Source organism: Lagopus muta, chromosome 13 (genome assembly GCF_023343835.1).
Source record: "Lagopus muta isolate bLagMut1 chromosome 13, bLagMut1 primary, whole genome shotgun sequence".
NCBI classification, from domain to species: domain Eukaryota; kingdom Metazoa; phylum Chordata; class Aves; order Galliformes; family Phasianidae; genus Lagopus; species Lagopus muta.
The window spans coordinates 13,399,211-13,422,532 of record NC_064445.1 but is presented as its reverse complement, the minus strand read 5'-3'; the positions used below and the strand labels follow the sequence as shown (position 1 = coordinate 13,422,532).

The window sequence follows — 23,322 nt, the reverse complement described above, 5'->3', positions numbered from 1 at the left end:
GTTGGTCTTCACAAAATGTTTTCCACCGCTGTGGAGCAACCATGTGTATTAATAGCATTTCTGATTTCTGAACAGTCCAAAGTGCTTGCTCTAATAAATTAATACATTTACAACAATATGTAGGTGTCTCTTTATCCAGGGCAGTCATACAGCCACCGCTACTGAAACCTAGGAACAATCTAACAGGACACTGCAATTGGGGTGTATTAGGAAAGACCGTTACCATTTGTTTCCAAATGAATGAGTAATTTAGGAGGATAAAGTATAATTACTGAGAAATAAAATCTGATCAAAACACCACAATTACATTCTGTGATTCTATGATGAATAACAATTACCTTAAGTATTGATGGTCATAAAGACTCTGTAATACTATACCCCAAAACTCCTGCAACTGTTTTGGTGTTGTGGGAACTGGGAACACTTGAACCTTATCTCTGGAGAAAACCCAACTGGACAACACCAAGAGATTTGACTGACAGCCCTGATCTTTGTACTTTCCATGGGTTTATAGCCCACCCTTTTTCCTGTAAATGGGCAGTTAGTGAAGTTACTGCCTTCTCTAATGCCTTTATTGAGTCAGATGTTAACATTAGATCATTGAGGTAGGTGTTTGACAGTAGACCATTTATTCCAATCTGCTAAGTCAGGCACCACCAGGTAGTGGTGCAAAAGGTAGGCAAATGCACATACCCCTGAGGTAGGACTTGAAAAGTCCACTGCCTGCCCTCCCATGTTAATGCAAACTGGTCTTAGGGTTCCTTAGCAATTGAAATGCTTAAAAATGCATTTGCTAGGTCCAGAACACAATGATATGTTTCTGTTTCCCTACTCAGTGTATCCACGAGGGAGATAATGTTGGATTTGGCTGCATGGATTGGCAACGTGACTTCATTTAGTTCTGTGTAATCTACCATCATTCACCACATACCATCTGATTTGCCCGTATGAGGGAGTTTTATGGGCTGTGTGCAGGTCGTGTAATCCCTACTCTCTCCAGCTCCTGCACAGTGTTAGTGATCTCCCACTGCCCACCCAGGAGTCTATATTGTTTTGTATTCATGATCAAGTGCAGCTGCAGCAAACAAATGAGCTCAGTTTTTGCATGGCCCCTTAATATTGCCAGCACCACACAGATGCTAATACATCTTTCTCTTAGTCTGAACTCTCCCACATTGGCCCGGAGAGTTGGACCCCACAGAATGTCTACCCCCAGTATGTATTCTGGAATTGGAGTGATAAACACCCTGTACTCCCAGGGTGGGAAGATGCCCAACTCCCAGTTTCAACCATGTTTGGGTTACAGAGATCATCTGTCCTTCAAACCCACCTATCATTTCCTTAGTGCCCGAAAATTTGAGTTGCCATATATAATGGATGTTTCAGCCTCAGTACCCACTAGTACCATAAGCCATTGAATATTCTTTCAGGACCAGTGAGTGGTTATTTCAATTTAGGGCCTCTGGTCCCCTCTCGAGGCCCTAGTCCTGGGGGATTTCAGCTCCCCTGTCACATCATTAGCTAAGCAGTCCCCAGGTCTTCTTCCTCCAGTGGCTTAGCCGCAGCAGCCCAGGCTGCCTGAGGAGGTTTTACCCTTTTTTTGGTGGGGCTGTGAAATCCTCTAGATTCCATGTTTTTTGTGAAGTCCTTTCTGTAGTCCTAATTCCTTCCCTTTTAGGGGAAGATTGTAGTTTGTCAGTTAACTGTCTCCATAATTGTAATAGGACCTGATCAGGTTGTTTTTAGATCTTTTTAAATTGAACTCCTGCCCTAATCAGGACATAGAACATTTGTTTTCTTGAGACCCTAATGGGTCCAGGCTGGACTACATTAGGGCTGGTGTCCTCAATTATGGTCACAGGTGGACTTCTGACTTCTGCACCACCATTTGGAGATTGCACCTGGCTTGTAGGCATTCTTTCTCCCACAGATCCACCACCAATTGGGTGGCCTGTTGAATTATGGCCAGTAGGATCGTCAGTATGGATACTGAAGTACCATACTGGTGTAGTGGAGCTAGTTGCAAGATGAGAGCTCTCATTCCTGCTGAAAATTTTATTGGATCCATACTTTCAAAAACATTCTCATAGATTGCCTTCTTCATACCTAATGTAATTTTGTAAGTCTCCTGTAGGTGATCATAAAACTGTGTTTAAAGGTATATCATTTTTATTTGGCCATGTTATTTGGCATGAGGCCATCAGGCATTGAATTAATGGATGATTTTCCTCATTGTGTTGGACTTCTGCTTATAATCTTTGTCTGAGGGCAGGGTGAGTAGTAATGGATGCCAGTTTTGAAATTTCTGGTCCATTTTACTACAACACGTTCTGCTATCATGTCCCATAACCAAAGCAGCCAGGCTGGTATACTTTCTTTGGGTTTTTGCCTAAATTGCTGTACTAGATCCATAAGTTTGGCTGTCATGTATGGGTGTGCCATTATATATAATGTAGTTTGGGTGGGGAGGGGCACTGGTTGGGGGGCATCCCCACCAGTCTATCTTGCATTTTTTTTCATGGAGTTACATCTGGTCTCAAAAGGATCAAGTTCAAGTGGAACCTCAAGATCTGACCTTTCAGTTATTTCATTTATAGAGTCTAGTTAACGTTGGATCCCTCGTTCAGGGTCTCCAGTAGTTTCTGAAGAGATGTTTCAGAACTTTTGTAGGGGAATGATCACATCTGGCTTTTTCCCGGTCAGTATTGTGACCTGCCAGTCAAGTTTTTCAACTCAGTCACATAGTAGTTGATTTTCATATGCCAAAGCCTCTTCAGGCACTTTTAATCAATTTAAAGCCATCAGCAGTGGCCACGCCACAGTGGATGTGGTGAACAGCCATTGTCCAGTAATCAGTGTATCTTTGCTGAGGCCATGAAAATGCTCAGCCATGCAGGCCAGGGCTATTTCTACCTTCCCACAGGGGGCCCCATTTTTCAGTTATAGACACAATCCCATGATATGGAGATCCTAAGAATCCTGGAATATGCACTGGCAAGATCTCATTCAAAGGGATGCTCCTTCCCATCCAAACCACCCCATTTCACTACTTACAAATGCAATTTTAGAACTTTTAAGGGACTCGTGATGGAGTAACTTTCAAGGATTAGATCCCTAGCTGGCTCATCAAGAACGTACAGCAAAAGAAGGCAATATCAGTACCTTCCAATGGGATATAAGCCCTGTAGATTAATAGGCAATAACAAAAATTAAACATTAGCTCACTTCTTCCAACAACCAGTGATGGCTCAAGAGAAGTTCTATCTAGAGAGATACACAGTCCTAAATACCACGGTAAAACAAGGATTAAACATGGCATTCTTTGCTTTTACTAATCTGCGATCTATATATGAGAGCAGACATTTCTTTCTTTACTATTTAATCAAGTATCTAAGGATATTAACACTAGAATAAATTAAGGGCTTTTAATGAACTGAAAAGGCAGCAATTTCAAGATGGTCCACATTAATTATTCTTTAATTAAATGCTGTATATTAAGCCCAAGGAAGTGCAGAGATTTGGGTGAAAAAAAGGTGGTAGAAGTCTATAGAAATCAAACTTACTAATACAGCTTAATCTGTAATAGGACCAGCAGAAAGAAGAAAGAAACAAATGTGCCATACTAGAATCTCTAAAGAAAGAAAAACACATGATTACAGGTAGGAACAGAAAACAACAAACTTGTAATGGAGGGAAGGGCTACAGAATGAGGCAACTGTAGCAGATTGAGATTTTCAGATGATTGTAAAGAGTTAAAAGGGTAAAGCTGAAGTTTGTAAAGGTGATCACAGTCTTGTCTTCTGACTGTACATTCAGTATGAAAAGTTATGTTTCATAAAATCTTTAAAAGCATAAAGCTATGCGTACAAATGCTTGTTGCATTACATAGTTTTTATAGCAGTGTCACAACCTTGCTCTGAACATCTGAATATTGCATTATAGTATACAACATCCAATCATATAAGTGAATGTGAGTAATCAAACCAAAGGCTCATCAACTCTCTCAGACTATGTCCCAGTACTGCATTTTAATACTATCTCTCTACTTTCGAAATCATTAAATCTGATACACCAAGTTTTATTCCCTTTAGTAACATTGTTAGCTTGACTGCCTACTAAACATGAATCCCACACGGGAAAGACTTCACCTTGGTACTGAGCTTTCTTTGCTTCAACTAGCATTACTTATCTTGTTTCAATTAACTTGGCAGGATCTGTGAAAAGGTCTCCTCATTATTGTGAGATATTCTTTTAAGGCATGAAAAATATGCTTGGCAGTACATGGGAATACAGAAATGACTTAAAAGAAATAGCACCTTTTGGCAAATAGAAGCACTTAAAGGCCATATTTCAGTGATAATAATTGTAGTCTATATTTAGGCCCTCTTTAAAACCTAATTCTCTTGCTAAACTACTTACAGACTGCAGACTGTACAATATAGAAGAAATATCTTCACCTTGTTTGTTTGAATTTTACTTCAAACTTCACAGTGCAGTAATCATGTCTTACATATGTTTCAACAGTAGAAATACTGTGTGATTTCTACTTTAGACATATCTGAAAGCAGATAGCTATTTAGAAATTACATTTTAGTGACTTTCACATTGGACAGAAGGAAGGAATTAGATTTAGAAGAGCGATGTTAAAGTTTTTAAGAGCTTGTATAATTGAACCTACAAGAGAACCAAGCAAAGTAAGGCTGCAAGAAATAACCCTGTTTATTGCTGATACATATAGTACACAACACACTGTAATTTCTGCAGCTCTTAGAAAATGAGGGTTCTGTTAGTTTTAATTTATCTTAAATCTCAGTAGTGAACACATTTACAACTTTTTCATGCTGCAGCAGAATTACTAAGTCACAACCTGAAGCAGTGATTGAGCACCTGTTGGGAAGGCAGGGCTAACCCAGGGGAGCTCAGGTGCATGCAATGTACTTGAGTGATTGGAAGGGGTGGAGCCTGAATCAACCCTTCCCAGCCCTCATTTAAGGGTTGGCAGGGGGAGGTGAGGGTATTTTGCTGAAGTTTCCTGCCTACCCAAGGCTTTCTAAAGGTGAGCAGCTTCTTTATTTATTTATTTATTATTTTATTTTATTTTGGTGCTTATGGCTGTTGCATTTAAGCAAGTCCTTACTTGTTGTAGCCTAGAACCTTGCTGACTTGCGGTCATTACTGTACTTTCCATTGTGTTAAATATACTTAGGCTTGGTTTGCTTGCTACTGTAAGGCTGGACAGGAGTTTGGATCACAGCTGTTTAATAATGAGTGGCAAAGCTACTAATGGAGGAATTTTGAATGAGCATATATGCATGAAAATATTTTTAAGTTAGTATCCAGAAACTGATTTAGGAATTGTGTTCTTTAAGAACAGGACATCTATGACCCAATCAGAAAATACAGGATTTGGCAAAATGTGAGTTAAAATGATGTAATAAATAGGACCACTAAATACTGTGATTGAGCTTCAGCCCTGGGTACCTAAGTACTTAACTTTAATACATATTTAGTGGAGCAGGGATATTTCAGGAGAGAGTGTGCTTGAAGCAGTGACAAATGCTAGCACTAGCAGTCATCAAATGCAGCTGCTTCAGGGCTAGCTGGGCCAGCAGTGGTGCAACCAACCTCGAAGTACAAAGGGTTCTGGTGTTTTTCTTTGCTGGGGAAGCACCAAGAAAGCAGTGCAACCCTACAGAAATGAGCAGCTCTCCCAGCAGAGGCTGAGTGTGTGAGTATTGCCAGGGTAATGGTGGGAGATTGAAACTGTGGTAACCTGGAACTAATGGTCAGTCACTGAGCACAGCTGCTTCAGAGACAGCTGGGCCAGAACTGGAGTGACTGATCTCAAGGTAGAAGGGGTTTTTGTTTGGGTGTGTTTGTTTCTGTTTTTCCTGTGACTCAATTATAAAAGCTCACACTCTGCTTTGATAGGAGTTGTGGGTAGGAAATCATAGGCAGCAGCAAAGTGACACCAATGTCACCTCAAAGTCTGTTTCAGAAGGGAACTCAGTCAAGCCTGGCCAGGTTATGTCATAAAAGTTTCTTGGAACATGTGGGCTTTGTTGTGATTTGTTTATTTACTTATTAGAGCTTTTACATACTGATAGCAGTCCTAACACATTGTATTTCTACTGCCAAAAATGCTTGTGCTAAGAGCATTTATTATTTAATTCTATGAACTGGTATAAATCATACTAACAGAAGATATGCTATGGTTGAAAGTGGCATCAATTGTGTTTCTTTGATAGCTATCACTCTTCAGATGAATTCATGGCTGTCAAGAGAAACTTGTACTTCTAGGAAAGTTGCAAACCGGAATCATCCTGGCTATGAAGGCTAAGCCTTGCTCTGTGTAACTCTTGCTGGAAGTGGCTGAGCTGATTTGAATACATTTGGTTTTAAATGCATTCTCTCATTCTGCTAAAGCTTATATATCAAGCTGTATGTCATGTAGATGTCTGACAATCTTCCTTAGCTTTATCAGTGACTTCAGTTGTGGAAGCAAAGGAACAAGAAGCTTTTTTGGTAATAACACTGGTTCAGTGCATGTGCCTACTGATGTGTACTTGTGTCATAAGTTCCTATGGGCAACCTGTTTGACATATATATTAGGCTGGCTTTTTGCAGGACTCTTCTGTTGAGGGATATGTGTCTGTATATATGCCAAATATCAGTCAAGACAGTTATTTTGCTGTATGTGATGGTCTCAAATTCTTACTATCTATAGATACAAAGTTATGCTACCTATATTACCATTTTTTTTAACTGAAGTTCCCATTCCAAGTTGCCATGAACTGTACTGCGCTAACATCAGTAAGAAAAGCAGCCACATGAAATGTGATCATATTTATATTTTACTCCAAGGTCTGAAGCTGTGGTTTGTAATGGGGTGGACTCCATGACTAAGCTAGAAAGTGTGTTTGAGACAAAAGGGTTGTAAAAACAAATTGTAGAGCAGAGAGGGTGCACCAAGGGAATGGTTTGAGGATTGTGTGGTTGTGGATCGTGCTGTTCAGTCATAAGAAGGATCACAAAGACTGGAAATACATTGACCAAAACAAAGTTATCTAACATAATAGGACTTTCTAGTCCTCTTTACATAGGTGTCCTACTTGGGAAATAGTCAGAAAAGCTTTTTGGGCTATACAGAGTTCAGAGAACTATTTGAGAAACCATTAAATAAAGGTGGAATATCTTCCTGCTTCTGAACAAGAATTACCAGATCTTTGTAAGTTGCATAGTGGAAGAATGATTTGTGCACTGCTGAATTGCATTACTTTTAATTTTGGAAGTCCATTGGCAGTATCTGAACTCCTGATACTATCTACATGGCTAGCATTTGAACTTACGTATGGACAGCTAGGGCTGAGCTGGTGGTTCAGAGGGAGAAGAAAAATGCCTGTATTTAAACCCAATAGATGAAAACAGATTGTTCATCAGGAAAATGAACTGTTTCCTGAATCCTGTAGATTACTGGTTGAAGTATGTGGTTTGATTGCAATTATTGCCATAATGCAGACTTTCAAGTCTTAAAGGCCCCATGAGGGCAATGCAGGAAGCCTATTCTATCTACTGCATACAAAATAAGGGGTATGAACTGTTGTTTTCATACACTGACAAATTCAAAAGCCCAAGGAAATAACAGAAGCCACTCATGGTAACTCTCCTCTGCATTTCTTTCACACTGAAGATAAATCAAAGGTTTAGAGGTTTGTTTGTTCTTGGTTTTGTTCACTACCAGTATACCATGAATTCATTTGTTATGAAGCTTTCAGTGTTTCTGTTTTAAAGCATTTCATGTCTTCTGGAAAGATAGTTACTTGTTTATATAGCATTTACTATTAGTGTCTTTGTAATCGTCAATATTTGAGGTAATTGTAATCATAGAATCACAGAATCATTTAAGTTAGGGCTCTTTAATAACCATCTAGTCCAACTCCTTTGCAATGAGCCTACAGCTACATCAGGTGCTCAGAGCTTGTCTAGCCTGGTCTTGAGTATCTTCAAGGGCAGGGCATCCACCACCTTTCCAGGCAACCTGTGCCAATGCCTCAGCATGCTTAATGTAAAAAAACAAACAACAAACAAAACCTCCTTCCTATCCAATCTAAATCTGTTCTTTTAGTTTGAAACCATTTTCCCCTTGTCCTATAACAACAGACCCTGCTGTCACTCAGTTTTCTGTTCATTACCAATATGTTAGCTGGTAATTTTGTTATTCCAACTTTTAATTTGCTAGGTAAAGCCAAGGTGGCCTGTTGCAAAGCTCTTCTGTAAAAGAAGGGCATAAACTCCATGACACTTGCAGAGAACTGTAAATAAGTTACTTCTGAAAAATTAGGCAGCTGTGCTTACTAAGTTGCCTTCTAGAAACTTAGGAAAGGAAGTGTGTTAGAATGGATATGCCCAAAACCATAGGAATCCTACTTCTCAGTAGGAAGGGAAAAACTTATAGAAGATTTGCTTTATTTTTGAAGGAAACAGGGGCAGTTGAGAGGGTGTTTGAATAATTGATATTGGGATTAAAGCCTTGGTTTCAGGGTGTGCTTGCAGTAAGTCTCGATTTGAATTATCTTAATTTGTGATATGTCTATTGCAGCATACAGCAAACTGTATTTGTTCAAAATCTTATGAAACAGTAATTATAGTAAGTAAAGGCAATTGGCAGTGATTGAAATGCTAATAATACATTGCATTTCAAACATTTGTTTAAAGTGACCTCAGCCTGTTATTTTACTGCTAGGAAAAAACCTCTTTCAAATCAAATTTGCCTGCCACTGAGATGTCCTTATAGTATGTACTAGCCAGATTAGAGCTGATTGCTAATAATTCATTTGCCAGAAGGTTTGCTATTATCAGCTTTGTTTATGTAAAGTGCAGGTTGAAAAATAGTTCTGTTTCTTGCAAACGGCTGTGCAAATTTCATCTGCTTTTATTGGATGTCATCATCTAGAAATGATGTGTTATTGCCCTCATTGTGGGGGGGAAGCAAATATAATACAGGATTCCAAGAACACTTTGAATGTTAGTAGGCAGAATATATTTATATTTGTTAAGCCTATAATATATAATCTTTGTGTTCTGCCTACGAATAAACATTTGCCATAAAAATTTGTGCTGGGAAAGGAATAAAGCTGAAGGTGGTATGCATGCACTGTGCATTTAAATGTAAGCATGTATAGAAGTGTTACCTTTTTCATTTTTTACTTTTGCATTACACCATCTTGTGTCCCAGTGCTCTTTGCTGCTCTGATTGAGGATGACAACTCAGAGCTGGGTTCTGTAGGAAAACATCTACATCCACTGCCTCTCTACACCTGTGTTAAATAATGTAGAATTGCATCATTGTTTAGCTCTTGTGATGATGTGCTCTGACATTTCCAAGAGATTGAATTATACAGTTTCTTCTAGAGCTATTCCTTTCAGCTGCTTTTTCTAAAATGGTATTTTTTGTAACATAGTTCATTGATTTTCAGTTGTTTGTTCAAAAGTATGGAGGCCTTATTTTAAGACAAGTGACGCTTTTACTTAAAATTTTAAAAGGGGAAGAAAAAAAAAATGAAAGCCCCTTCATGAAGTGCAGGTTACTTCGTGGCATTTGGACAGGAATCCTTCCTTTTCCAGCTGTATTGTTGTCCTCAGTTCTAGGGAACTTTCAATATGCTGCTCATAGGCAACAGACAAGATGAGGAGAATGCAATTAGTTCTTCACCCCCTGTAGTTTAGCTATCTGAATATAGTTCCTAAACTTCAAATATACAGATATCAGTACCTCTGTTGACATACAAATGCATTTGAAGTTCTTACTTATGAGCTTGCACGTAGCTGCTTGTGTTCTGGTGGCATAGGAGACTGTAGTTTTCTTTTGTAGTGACCTTGCTCTGATTCTAAAGCACTGAAAATGCAGTGCAATTTTTATATTTCAGTCACTGCAAGAGAACCTTAAAATCCAAATAGCTTATTTCAGTATTCTGCCTGGAAACATTTGCTCTGCTTCTTATTTGGCATGTTTTTACTGATCTTCCCTCTCTACCCATGACAATTAAATACAAAATATTAGATCATGTTGTTTCAGGCAATGGGATACATGGTTTTTATTTATTAAAACTCTAATTACACTGCCTCTTTTTTAGTAAAAAATCTTGAGGCCATAGCCTTTCCTCCTCCAGAGGTAGCTTTTTTGGTGGTTTTTTTTTCCCCTGTTGTTCTACAGAAGTGATTTGTTAGGATTTGATGCAGACTCTTCAGAATCAATGCTGATGATAGCAGGCTTTGGATTGAGGTCTCAGGGCTGGGAGAATGCATTCCTTCTTGGGTTTGAATTTTCCTTAAAAGGAAGGAGGCCTATCCCAGATACTCGTAGGTGAGTGATTCTCAATGCACAAAGAAGTTTACTGTCAATATGAGAAGAACAAACGCAGTATGGGGACCTCCACATCTTTCCATTTTTTTGCTCTGTTGGGACAGGTGTGGTGAGGTAGATGCAGGATCCCAGTTCCCTCCCCTGCAGAAGTTGCCTGTTGGCAGTTCTCCAGCAGCGTAAGGCTGCTCTGTGCTGCCCACATGGTGCAGGTAAGGTAGGTCTGGCACCTGCCTGAGCAGAGATCTGGGACCCCTCCCTGCAGGTGCTGTGGGGAAGGGCTGCAGGAGGGCAGGCATCTGCCTGCTGCTCAGTGTCCTTCATTCTCAGGTGCTGTCGGGTCTGTCTGGCCCAAAACAGTGCTGCATGTCTGTGTCTGAGCAAACTTTGCTGTGTAACTGCTGCTTGACTGGAAAGATAAAAATAATCCCTGGCATAAATCAGTTTCATTCTGCCTCAGGATATATTTTAAATACCTTCTCCTGGGTGTTCTTCCCTCTTTGTAAAAGCAGCAAGTTCACTTTCTGGGCTTCACACTCTAACTGTAGAAAATGGTTAATGAGGGGCTCTGCCACTGGGGGTAGAGATGTCACTGCAGGAGGATACTGCAGCAGCCACCAGAACACAGTGACAGGAGGCAGACAGGCCTAGCGAGTCTCTTGAGTATTTCCTTTCCTAAGATTGTAAGGCCAAAGCGTTTCCAAGAAAGGTGTAGCAGGACCTTTCCTAAGGGAAGTAAGGGAGATAATAATCACTGTTTGTCTCCATTCAGAAACCCACTTGGAGATGCGTGGGGTTACAGATGTGAATGGTGTCCCGTGGGTATCCTCTCTACACATGCGGTGGGGTTTTATTCTTCTTGTTTGGTGTATTTTAAAGAATAGCCAATAGGTTTGGGCTAAAATCTTCATCAGAGTTGACACTATGGGTGGTGAAAAACTACTACTAAGACCTGGCTTGTGTGATCAAAACAGCTAATAAGGGTTTGTGATGTGAAGAGACAAGAAATGAGCAAAAAGAGAGGGGAAGGGTGTGCTGTCAGTGCGGCTTTACAGATGGAGAAGGGGCCAAGCCTTGATTCTGCAAAGTATGGAGGCAGAACCTGATTTTTAGCATTTCTAAATGTGTACATTTGAACATATTCTGTTTGATCCTGGCAATGCTTTGTGCCTACGCACTTCTAATTTTAACTGTTCTCTTTATTTTTTTTTTACTATAAAAGAGGGGACTTTTATAGGCCCTTTTCACATTGCTTTATTTAAAGCAGTGCAGCATCTGCATTCTCAGCACAACAGCAGATTTTCAGTTTGTGCATAGGTATGTGCTTTGTTGCTGTTTTCCTTTGCCAAGTGAACATGCAGCCGTTCAGCACGCATCTAGCACTGAGAGAAACAAGCAGCAGCATTGCCTGGTTGTATGTTTTCCAGTACAGAGTAACAGGGTTATTACGAGGCTCCAAAGTAGAAGCCTTAGCCTAGAAGTGATATTTCACTGGCACTGGACTGAAAACACAGGTGTAATCCATCGTAAAATTGGCAGGACTACTTCTGGATGTCTGTGTTATTCAGTTTTCATATCAAAACCCCTTTCCAGCAAAAGCGGAGCACGGGGGTGGCACCTTCCCATAGGACAACCTTTAAGGCAAGTTCTAACAGTCAAGAAGGAAATAATTAAAAACAGTACGTTGGTGCTGCTTGCCTTTGTCCGATGTCTTGGTGGTAGTTTGAATTTAATGACGGGGTTCTGAGAGGCTTAATCTTCACGCATGCCTCGACGCGCTCTAGCGGCAGAACCTCGCAGTGCCGTTTAGGCAGTGGAGCTCAGGCTGTTTGCTTTCTGCGTGAAGCAGTAGTGACAGTGGATGAAAATAGTTGATAGCTATTGAATGCAACCTAGCAGTTCCCAAAACTACCGTTCAGGCTGTAAACTTTTGTATAACTCGTATTTCTTTAAACGTTTTCAAATATGAAGTGCTGATTCAGGGATTTCACCTGCCTCCTTTGGTCAGTGTTGAAGAACACACCTGCACCTAACCAGCCATTGAAGTATGGGTGCATCATGTATGCAATACATCAAAGTCAAGAGCAGCAGTTATCCACAAGTCCTTGGCACTTGTCCTGTAATGGTAATGGATACAGAGCCTGGGCAACCTCATCCTTTAACCAACCATCATTAAATGGTAAATCAATAACTGCATCAAAAGATGTATTTATAGCTAAGCTCCAGACCTAGTGGTTTTGCTTATCACATTAATCATAAATAATTCACTGTTTCTTCTCAGAAGACATAATGGGCCACTTATATGCTTCAGTTGTTTTCATTTTTCCCCTTCACAGAGTTGCTCTGTGGCAAAATCCATCACTAATAAAGTAATAAGGTAAAGTACTGAAATACATGCTTTATCATCACTGCAATTATAAAAATAGCCCTAACTATAAGTATTTTTTCCAGGATCAGGAACTGCTGTAGTACTCTTATTTTGCCTGTGGGCTATTACTGTCCCTCTGGCTTTGCTGCTGTTACTGTTTGTGTTGCAGTAGGGTGGAGTATATTCTTGTTTTTGATTGCATATTGTTATGCTTTACTTTGCTCAACCACTGAGCAACTTTCAAGTCTTGCTTTCTGGTTATCAGGATATCAAAGAGTAATGTAGATTACTGCAGAACTGCCTCTTGCTGTTCTGCCTCTGAGGCTTTTCAATTTCATTTTTTTAAGAACTTTTTATATGGGCAAGTCGCTTCAATGGCATTATATCTAAAGTTCTATCCAAATGCAAATAGTTTTGTGGAAAAAATGCTCTTTTCTCAGCTCCTAAGAGCTATTTGCTTTGGATTTAAGAGTAGTTTTTAAGCTAGTGTAACTCCTTCCTTTCATCTGGAAAGACACTAACCCAAAATTACAACTACACTGAACAAGCAAATATCGTATTGAAGTCAATGGGAATATTGCCACTGAATTCAACCTTGGTTATTTTTGCATTCTTATTTGAACTGTCTTTTAAAATAGCATTTTCAGACACTATATATAACATCTGTAGTTATGTCATACACTTCTGTAATTATTAGGGATCAGATCAGCATTAGAATTTCTTGTCCTGTTGCCAAGCTTCACAAGGACACAAGCTGGGAGTTAGATTGAAGCTCTGAATTCTCTTTGCTTATGGATGGGCAGACAAGGCATATTCAATTCCAGGCATCTGTTATGCATTCATACACATCTACATGTTGCCTGATTGGGGTAATACAGTTTTTTCTCACTGCACTTTAGTTGACATCATTAGAAATGGAATAGCATTTACCATTCCCTGAGATCTGTGCTGTCTAGAGAACCATGCTCCAGGATGATATAACTGAGAGGGCCTGAATTTGAAGAACAATTCACTGCCCAGTAATTAAAGGCAGTGCCATTCAATATATACTCAGTGTACCCTGTAAGTACTGCTTTACGTTGCTGTCTGTTCTTTTGGACTGGAATAATGCGAACAATGAGGAAGGCAAGTCATGGGAAAAAAAAATGAGATAACGATGGCTGAATGAGCATACAGAGAATACCATCTTGACAAAGTTCAGTGGCTGCACCCATTGGAGCAGCAGTAGTCAGCTTAATGCCTGGGCCTTGTAGAGCTGCTGCATGGAAATCATCTCTGGCATTCACTGATGCAGTAATCACTGCTGAACTAATCGACTTCTGATGCTCCATCTTTCTGTTTTGAACTGATGTCAGATGAGTGTATATTTTTGCATCTACTTCAGGCTGACATTAATAATTAACGAACATCTGAGTATTGCGTGTCAATGTCTTAAAAGTCCCTTGAGGGCATTCCTTAAGGGGAAGGAGCCTTTTTCTGAGACAGAAGGGACCATACTCAGAGCAGAGGAGTCACAGTGTAGAATAATTTCAGTGGAGAACGAAAAATATGTAACCAAGCTTATAACTCAACTGCTATTTTATGATCTCAGCTGAGGGTTTACATCCTCTGCAGTGAAGTGAATATGATTGTCCTGCACTCAGAAACAGGTCAGATTCCAAAATAATGCAACTCTTTTTCACTACCAGATTAATAACCAGCAGATTCTTCCTTTTGGTACAAATTTTACTAACCACATTACCTATTGTTTCTAAAGTTGGGAAATGAAGCTTTCTTCTTTTTCCTAGGATGGTGAAGAACTTATTTAAAAGCATCAACAGAAAGATAATTGAGACTGTGAGAATCCAAGCTTTATATGGCTATGGTTCCTTTCTTCAAGTTACTAATCTTAGGATGCTTATTTTGGAAGTCTTAAATAATTCCTCCTTCTACTTAAACAGTTTAGTTGCCTTGATGGAGAAGACAAGTCTGTGTTAAAATTCAGGAGATACATTATAAAAAATACACCGGGGTTATGAGGGAAGTCAGTGTATTGTAACCTAAAAACTGTGAAATGCCTCATTTATATTCCCACAATTGTGTAAAGTCACTAGATAGACAAACACATTATGCAGATAGCGGACTGGAGACAGAGGTTATGTGATGCCCAAGGCCATTCAATGAGTCAAAGCTGAGCCAGGGTGAAGTTCCCATTTTAGTGTGTCTATTAATAATACCAGCACAGACAAACTGCATGAAAGAACTAAATTTGAGGCTTGTGGGAGGTCAGCCTGTTCTGCAGGGCTGAAATATTTGTTTATATCTAACTCTAAAGTGGTTAACTAGACATGAATATGACTAGATCACTGTCATATCTGAAAGACTTCACATATTTGATAGTAATAATCTGAGGCATTTGCCCTCTGCAGAGAAAATTATTTCATTTGAATCCTTTTTTTTGCTTGCAGATTTTGAGGTCAGCTGAACACTGTCTGGCATCAAGAAAGGCACGGTCACGTCATGAAATGTTCAGGGGTAAGTGTGAGACAGTGTTAGGAAGAGCAGAACTTTAGCTACATTTGTTTTTTCTTTATAAAAGTGATGTTTACATTTATTAAAGCATTGCTTTGTTCAGGTATTACATTGAATTTGTACACTTCAGTTTCAGGTAAATCTGGTGGCTTTAATGTCTAATAGCTGGTAGAGGAGGTGATATTACGTAGTGAGAAATAAGAATTGGGTTCTGCATGTGTCCTTCATATAAATTGGTGATTTGTCTTATTGGCTGGGGCTTCAACTTTCAGGAATGAATTCCACTTTCAGGTGCCTTTCATAGTGATTGTCCATATGATTTCTTCCCTGATCATCACAAGTAGTGAAGCCAAAGTCACTCAAGAATCTGTAAGATTAGAGAAATACCCAGTGGAGCTGACTGAAGAAGGGTTGACAGAGATGAGGGAAAAATTAAGGAGTCTATTGCAGCTGTGCTTAACTGGAGCCAGTGTTTAGAAAGGCAGAAGATGGCACTGTAACGATCCATCTTGCTGACTGCAGAGCACTGTCACTGAATTCACAAGCCTTTAATTTAAGCCTTTTAACAGACAATAGTCTGTTTTCCCAAACAGTTTTAAGCAATATTCTTTTTAAATGATTTAACTAAGTCTTTATGCAGGTAACACTTTAAAGTATTTAGCTTACCTGTTTCAACAGTTTTATTTCACAGCAGTAAATTATTTTAAATGTCAGAGATCTAGTTGCTTCATCCAGTGGATTTATCTTTTGCACCTAGTTAAAATTGCCCAGTAACTGCAGATGAACTGTTTCTTGTCACTGTTGTTTTATGTAGCCTTGGACGTGCCGTCTTTAAATGTATCTCTTTGATATATTGTACTCACTATTGCTGCTGTGGGAGCTCACTGCCTTAAAATCTCAAGATAATATAAACACTTCAATATTGTGAAACTTGCAGTGACTGATTCCAATTTTAGGGATGGAATTTCAGTCATTAATCTTGCAAGGGTATCTTGCAAAATTTAATTTATAAATGACAGCCATCCATTTCTAAAGGCTAACTGCAAAATAAAAGCTACTTAGAGCATTTTCTTGTTGGTATCATAGCTTGTGGAAAAGACCTCTAAAGTACAGCGGTCGAACCTACTGTAGTCTGCGTGGCAGTTGTAGGACCTACACAGCAGCTGAGTTCTGATATTCTGGTGTGGTTTGGATAGAAAAGCTCTGTGCTTTGGCATCAAGAAGAGAATCAGCCCAGATCTATACTACATTCTTTCATCCACATGGCATTAAATATAGTTTGTTTGGGGGAAAAATGAAAATATATGCCTCAGGCTTTGTCTTCTCCCTCCAAAGTGAGGCAGCCTCATGAACTATTGGGTCAGTTTGGGTGTGGGGTTTGGTTTTTTTTTTTTTGAGCAAAAGTGGAAAAATCATAGAATCATTAAAGTTGGAAAAGCCTTCTAAGATCATTTAGTCCAATGCCCTACCTACCACCTATGCTACCCACTGAGTCGTATTCCCTAGTACCACATCTACATGTTTATTGAAAACCTCCAGGAATAATGACTCTACCAACCTCCCTGGGAAGCGTGTGCCAATGCACCAGTACTCTTTCCATGAATTAATTTTTCCTAATATCCAGCCTGAACCTCTTCTGGTGTAACTTTGGGCCATTCCCTCCAGTCCTACCCCTCACCTCGCCACAACCTGTTTTCAGATACTTGTAGAGACCTATGAGGTCTCCCCTCATAGTCTCCAGACTAAATCCCAGCTCCCTCAGACACTCCCCACAAGACTTGTTCTCCAGACCCCTCACCTGCTTTGTTGCCTTTGTCTGAACGTGTTTCAGGGCCTCAATGTCTTTCTTGTAGTGAGGGGCTTGAAACTAAACACAGTACTCAAGATGTGGCCTCACCAGAGCTGTGGACAGAGGGTCAATTGCCTCCTTGCTCCTGCTGGCAACTATTCCTGATACAAGCCAGGAATGCCATTGGCCTTTTTGGCCACCTGGGCACACTGCTGGCTCACACTCAGTTGAGTATTGACCAGCATCCCCAGGTCCTTTTCCTCTGCACAGTCTTCCAGCTGCAGCCAGCTTCCCCAGGAGAATGCTGTGGCAGATGTTAAAGCCTTTGCTGAAGACTAGGTACTAGACTAGACCTAAACTGTGCAGCCTTATAATATATTTCCCACATTCTTCAGAATATCAATGAAAAACAAGTCTGTTCCCTTCATTCTTAAAAATTTTGGGCCGGAAGAACCCCAGGCACCTGTACAGGCTGGGAGGAGTGGTCCTTGAGAGCAGCTCGGCAGAGAAGGACCTGGGGGTCCTGATGGACGAGAGACTGAATATGAGCCAGCAGTGCGCTCTGGCAGCTCAAAAGGCAAATGGGATCCTGGGCTCCATCAGGAGAGGGGTGGCCAGCAGGGACAGGGAGGTGATTGTCCCTCTCTACACGGCTCTTGTGAGGCCCCATCTGGAGTACTGTGTCCAGGTGTAGAGCCCTCAGTACAAGAAAGACATAGAGATTTTGGAAAGGGTCCAGAGGAGGGCGACTAAGATGATCAAGGGGCTGGAGCACCTCCCCTATGAGGACAGGCTGAGGGAGTTGGGCTTGTTCAGCCTGGAGAAGAGAAGGCTGCGGGGTGACCTCATTGCAGCCTATCAATACCTGAAGGGAACCTACACCCAGGAGGGGAGTAAACTCTTCAAAAGGGCTGATAACAGCAGGACTAGGGGAAATGGTTTTAAGTTGAAGGAGGGAAGATTTAGGTTAGATGTTAGGGGGAAGTTCTTTACTAGGAGAGTGGTTAGGCCCTGGAACAGGCTGCCCAGGGAGGTTGTGGATGCCCCGTCCTTGGACGTGTTTAAGGCCAGGTTGGACGGGGTCCTGGGCAACCTGATCTGAATATGTATGTTGGTGGCCCTGCTAGGCAGGGGGGTTGGAACTACATGATCCTTGGGGTCCCTTCCAACCCGGGTGATTCTGTGATTCTGTGATTCTGTGATTCTTCCCTAACTCAAAGTGCTGGTTTCGTCTGTGTGCCTGAAAGAGGTTGAAATACAGATGCTACAAAAGCAAATTATAGTACCTATCCATTAGTCCATACATTACATCCAGGAATTGATTCTTCCTTACATTAACATGAATCCAGGGTATCAGAGTAACCTAGAAAACAACCCTGCAGTGGCTGTAGTGTTGCTGCAACTTGCAGAAACAGACAATGCTAGTAGTGATTAATTGATCATGCTCTATCTTAAAAAGATGGAGCATATTCATGCTCTCATCTTACTGCTCTAGTATATTCTCCTAATTCTAGATGTTATGGTTGACTTATGTCTCTTTCTTCTTGGGCTAGCGTTGTCATACCTCTTGAATAATTAACCCACCTGCTGGCATCTTTGTGAGTAGCACTTCAACTCTAGTTCATTGTTAGCATACATTTTCATCTTTCTGAACTATGAGTGATCAGAACAATAGAATATTCTTAGTTAGGACTCAACAGTACTTAAAGGATATCCCCAGTCTGTTCTGTCTCTAATGTAAAAGCACTGTTTGTTGTTGCAGAGCCCCTCTCTATGAGATTATCTAAATAAAAAGTCAGTCCTTGATGAATTCTTGTGCCATTCACTCTTTGCTGATGTTTCCTCTTTCAATTCAGTACCTCCACTGCATCTAGTAGAATTATCCTGGTGCAAAGTAACAGTCAAGAAGATAAGACAGTTCCTTCAATTTTAATGATGGGCTTGGCCATCTCAGCGGGTCATTGCAGCATGGAAATCTATTGTATGTCAGTGAACTGACTGAACACTGAGACTTGTAGGCACTTGGAGGCTTTTTAGAGAGTAAAGCAGGATCAATTAAACATTTTTTTAACTGATTTTTAAGGTAAAATTGGAAACAATAAAATGACAAGAAAACATTAGGTGTAGAGAACTTAAGAAATTACCATGGCTGTGCTTATGTACAGTAACTGATTTTATAGCAAGTGTAGTGTGTATCTGAGGATGTCATTAAAACTGGAGAGACTAAATCTTGTGATTATTCAAGTGAAGGACTAATTTTGCTTTACATTCACATTCTGCCTTCAGAACAAGTTCTACTGTAAATCAGCATCTGTTCTGCTTTAGCCACTGCCCTTTCTGATGGCCGTCAGCTCCTTGCATATACTTGTCTCTAGGCAAAGGCCATCAAGTATGAGTTATTGAGTGCCTCGCATCATTGCTGCTGCTGAATTATAAATTAGTGCATTTATAGAGTCAGTTAATCTTCAGAGTCTTGTGTGTAGCACATTTAAAGTATATGCACACACACAATGCAGCATGGAGAGCTGCTGTCATCTTCCCTTAGATCTGCATTTCTCGTGAACCCCAGGAGTCAGACAAGTTATCTGGTGCTCTAAGGGTGGGAGATGTCCTCTCAGCAGGAGAGAGTGTGGGTAAGGAGAGGTGCGGTGTGACCTGCACCAGTGCGTGCTGCCCGCACAGCCTGAACAGTGGTGGTGGAAGAGCAGGAGGTGATTTCTGCCTGTTCTTTGACAGTTTTTCTTCTGGTCCTGCCAAGGGGGCCTCCTCCATGTTTCTGGGGACACGGCCAGTACACTGGAAGTATGATCCCTGTCACACACCACAAGAAGCAGCCACTTCTGTTCATAGCAGAGGGAGGTGCTATTCGTAGTCCTAGCTTGAACGCTTTATGTGAAGGGGCTAGGCAAGATCCAGTGGGAAGCCAAAATGAATGTATTAGCTCAGTGTGAGTGTAACTTCAATTTGGAACATCTGGAGGATTGTTAGTCCTCGTGATTTGTGTTCTTTATTGAATTAGAGAACTCTTATATGCAGCAGTTTGTTTAAAAAATAAGTTAATATCTCCTAGAAGACATCCATTTCTTCATTATCCAGATTATTTTCTCTCCAACATTCATTGTCATTCTAATAATATAGATTTTTTTGCAGTGGCCTAATTTAGAATGACATTTTCTAAAGTGAGCCCAAACATGTGACATATGAATAGTCTATCTGTAGAAGTATATGATTATAATGAGCTTTATGTTGCTAAATTCCTAAACATTAAACTCTGCCCAGACTTGTCCTGTCAGTAGAGCTTCATTTCATTTCGCTTCTGCTTGTGCTGAACATAACTTTTTATGAGAGAAATGGGGGATCTAGATTTTACATGCGTGCCCTGTAGCCTGTCTGATGACATAGCAATTCCTCTAACAGCAAACAATCAAATGCTTTCCTAAGTTTGAGCAAAAACACATCCGACCATAATCACTGTTTTCTGCCTGCACTCTGAAACGCGTAGTCTCAAGATTTCCTGCAAGCTGAGTGCTAGCGTTTGGGATTGAGTGCAAAATGGAACTGAGGACCAAAGGACTGATTCATCCATCTCATTAGGCTGATTTAGTATCATGACTTCAGTGGAAATGAGGCTGAGGTTTGCCAGTGGGAGGGGAGAGCCATGCTCAGAGCCCAGCCTGCTTTTCATGGGGAACAAAGTATCTTAGAAACTGTTTACCAAAATTGATGGGGTGCTTTCTGAAGCACAAACATAACCTCTAGAGCTTGGTTCTAAACCTACTAATAGCAACTGAAGTTTTCCTTTTGGCTTCTAGTGCTCTATATTCTGCATGACTGCTGAGTTGTTGGGGTTTTTTTTGTTTGCTTTGTTTTTGTTTTTAATTGTTCAAGTATCAACATGTAACTTTTTCAGTGCTGAAAAATAAGTCTTAAATAGGAATCTAGTGTCTGAACCTTTGTTGGTGAACATAAGATCTTCAATCCATTTGTGCACTTGTAGCATTTCCCCCATCCCTCCAATCAGTTTTCTAAATCCCTCAAGAGATGTGCAAGCTAGGAAACGAACAAAAAAAATCTCCCTTATTGAAAGGCAAAAGGTGAAGATTGAAAAACCTCCTAAAATACTGCTTCAAAGGCTGTGCTAACTTTTGCTTTTTCTATAAATGATAATGCCTAAACATTTTTATAGGAAATGTAATGGGGCTACATTTGTCCATTATGCTCCTGTCTGTTCTGGCAGCAGATGCAAACAGCTTCTGATTGCTTGTATCAGAAGGCCCCTTCTCCCCCTCGTGCAAAGTCAGGCTTTCTAAAACCTCTCAGTAGGACAGCATGCACTGAGTTGCAGTCAGATATTTGGATAATGTGCATTAAGCCCTCAGGACGATTCTCATTCTGCAGTCATCACATTGCTAATCCCAATGAGATAAAACAATTCCGGTTTTCTAAAGAGCCTCAAGTACAATAAAGGATCAAAAGAATCCCTTTCCCAGTTTCTGTCACCAGAAATTCCTAGAACTTGGTTTGTATATTCATTAGAAATGAACTGTGTTCGTCTTCCTGCAGCAGTAAAATATTTCTACAAGTATTTCAATAAACAGCACATCCTGTAAAACTACTATCTTGCCATTCCTGCAGAGCTCACTGAGAGTCTATACAGAAAGAACTGCACAATAAAGGCTATTCATTTTCAGTATAACTCTGCTATATTGCTTTTATAGTGTATTTGTCTTTGTGATGTTAGCACTGCTATGTGGCAGTGTTACGGTGTTATAGCAGAACTGTAATATATAGATAGTGTATAGTCCTGCATGCAGGCTAAGAAAGATCTATATATACCTGTAAATCAGCAATAGCAGGTCTTTTTAAAAATGCTTCCATCTACAATACATAAAGCAAGTCCCTGATTTGCATTATTTGCAGATCTAAATAATGAGACCAGCAATATATCTACAATAGGGAAGATCAGGCAATAGGAACATCCACAATTTCAGTCAGGATTAAAAATTACAAATCTCTAAAAGATACAGAAATGTAAGGATAAAGAACAACTCTGGAACCGATCAAAATCAGTGTCAGTCATTGATTTCTAGAACACACAAAGAGACGGTGAGTATAAACGTGTTACTTACAAGTGCTGAGGATTTTAGGGAATGAAAATGGAGACCAGGAGCTGGAGACTGCCTGCCATGCCAGCAGTGTTGATTTGGAAGTGATGGACACAAATAAACATTCAGCAAAGCTTAAAAAACTGCAATGCAAGGCTAGCCAAAAGTGTCCATGTCCTTACCGTGCTGTGGCTGGCAGGCAATCCGTGTCTGGGAGCCTTCGGTCCCTCTAATCAGGCTCCGGGGATTTTGTTTGCAAGAGAGATTGTCCTTTAAGTGATCGGTGCAGGAAAACAGAGAAATAAAGAGAAATGAGCAAATTGTACAAGGCAAATAGCTGCAGGTCTTTAGCATGCTCCCTGCGTTTTCCTAAGCTGCATCTGCAGAAGAGAAAATATCCCCAAAATAGCTCAGGCTGCCAATGACTTGCTGAAACCTGAGAAAGAATTGCTGAATTTAAAGATCTGGGTTGCTGTGGGTGTGTGATTAAAGTGAGAAATCGCTGGCAGGAAGAAGCTAGGATGAAACCACATGCTTAAGGAGTAACTTGTGAGTTCGGGAGTTCGCTGGTGTCAGAACAAGAGCTGACCTCCGACTTCCCCCTCCTCCAGCCAATTCCAGTTAACCCTTAAGAGTTCGGTGTGGAGGAAAGTTCTGCTGTAGGAGATAGGAGAAGAAACAGCTGAAAAGCTGATTTCGGCTTCAATGTCTGTGATGCAGCAACAGTATTTTATAGCAGTGTTTTACTTCATGCATTTAAAAGCAGTCAGACAAGCTGATATTTTGCAGAGATCTTGGAAACTGCACACTTCTGATTTCTGGAAACCTTGGTCTGGTGTGGGCTGCACACTGAATATCCCCCTGAAGTCATCTGTAGTCCCACAGAGTGAAAAGGATTTCAGGTAAAGTGTTGCAGAAGAAAGGATGACATAACATTTTCAGTGTTTGCAGGAACATTCTCGCTTACGGGCAGCATTTCATAAATCACCCGAGCATTTGGCACAGCTTTGGCAGAGGCACTGTAGTCTCTGTGCTGTACCCAGAAGTTACAGTCACTTATCTGGCTTGTAATTGTCTACTATGGGTTCTTTGTGCTTACACAGATCAGTGGGGTGTGCCATGCTTTAGTCCCACTCTTCAGCTTGTCCCCTGGCACTTTCTGATGTTACTTCCCTGATTTAGAAGAGAA

The 23,322-nt window shown here is 40.5% G+C and overlaps 1 protein-coding gene across 2 annotated transcripts in view; it reads right to left on the bottom strand.

The window, feature by feature from the left end:
* The window catches only part of AMMECR1 (AMMECR nuclear protein 1), a 97,399-nt gene extending 74,820 nt beyond the window's left edge, over positions 1 to 22,579 (bottom strand). The window contains exon 1 of one of the 2 annotated variants that reach the window (XM_048959830.1): positions 22,316 to 22,579. In XM_048959830.1, coding sequence (XP_048815787.1) covers positions 22,316 to 22,487 — 172 coding nt within the window. In that variant the 5' untranslated portion in view covers positions 22,488 to 22,579. The remainder of the gene's footprint in view (positions 1 to 22,315) is intronic. The other variant, XM_048959829.1, reaches the window with a different exon arrangement.
* Positions 22,580 to 23,322: the final 743 nt, after the last annotated feature.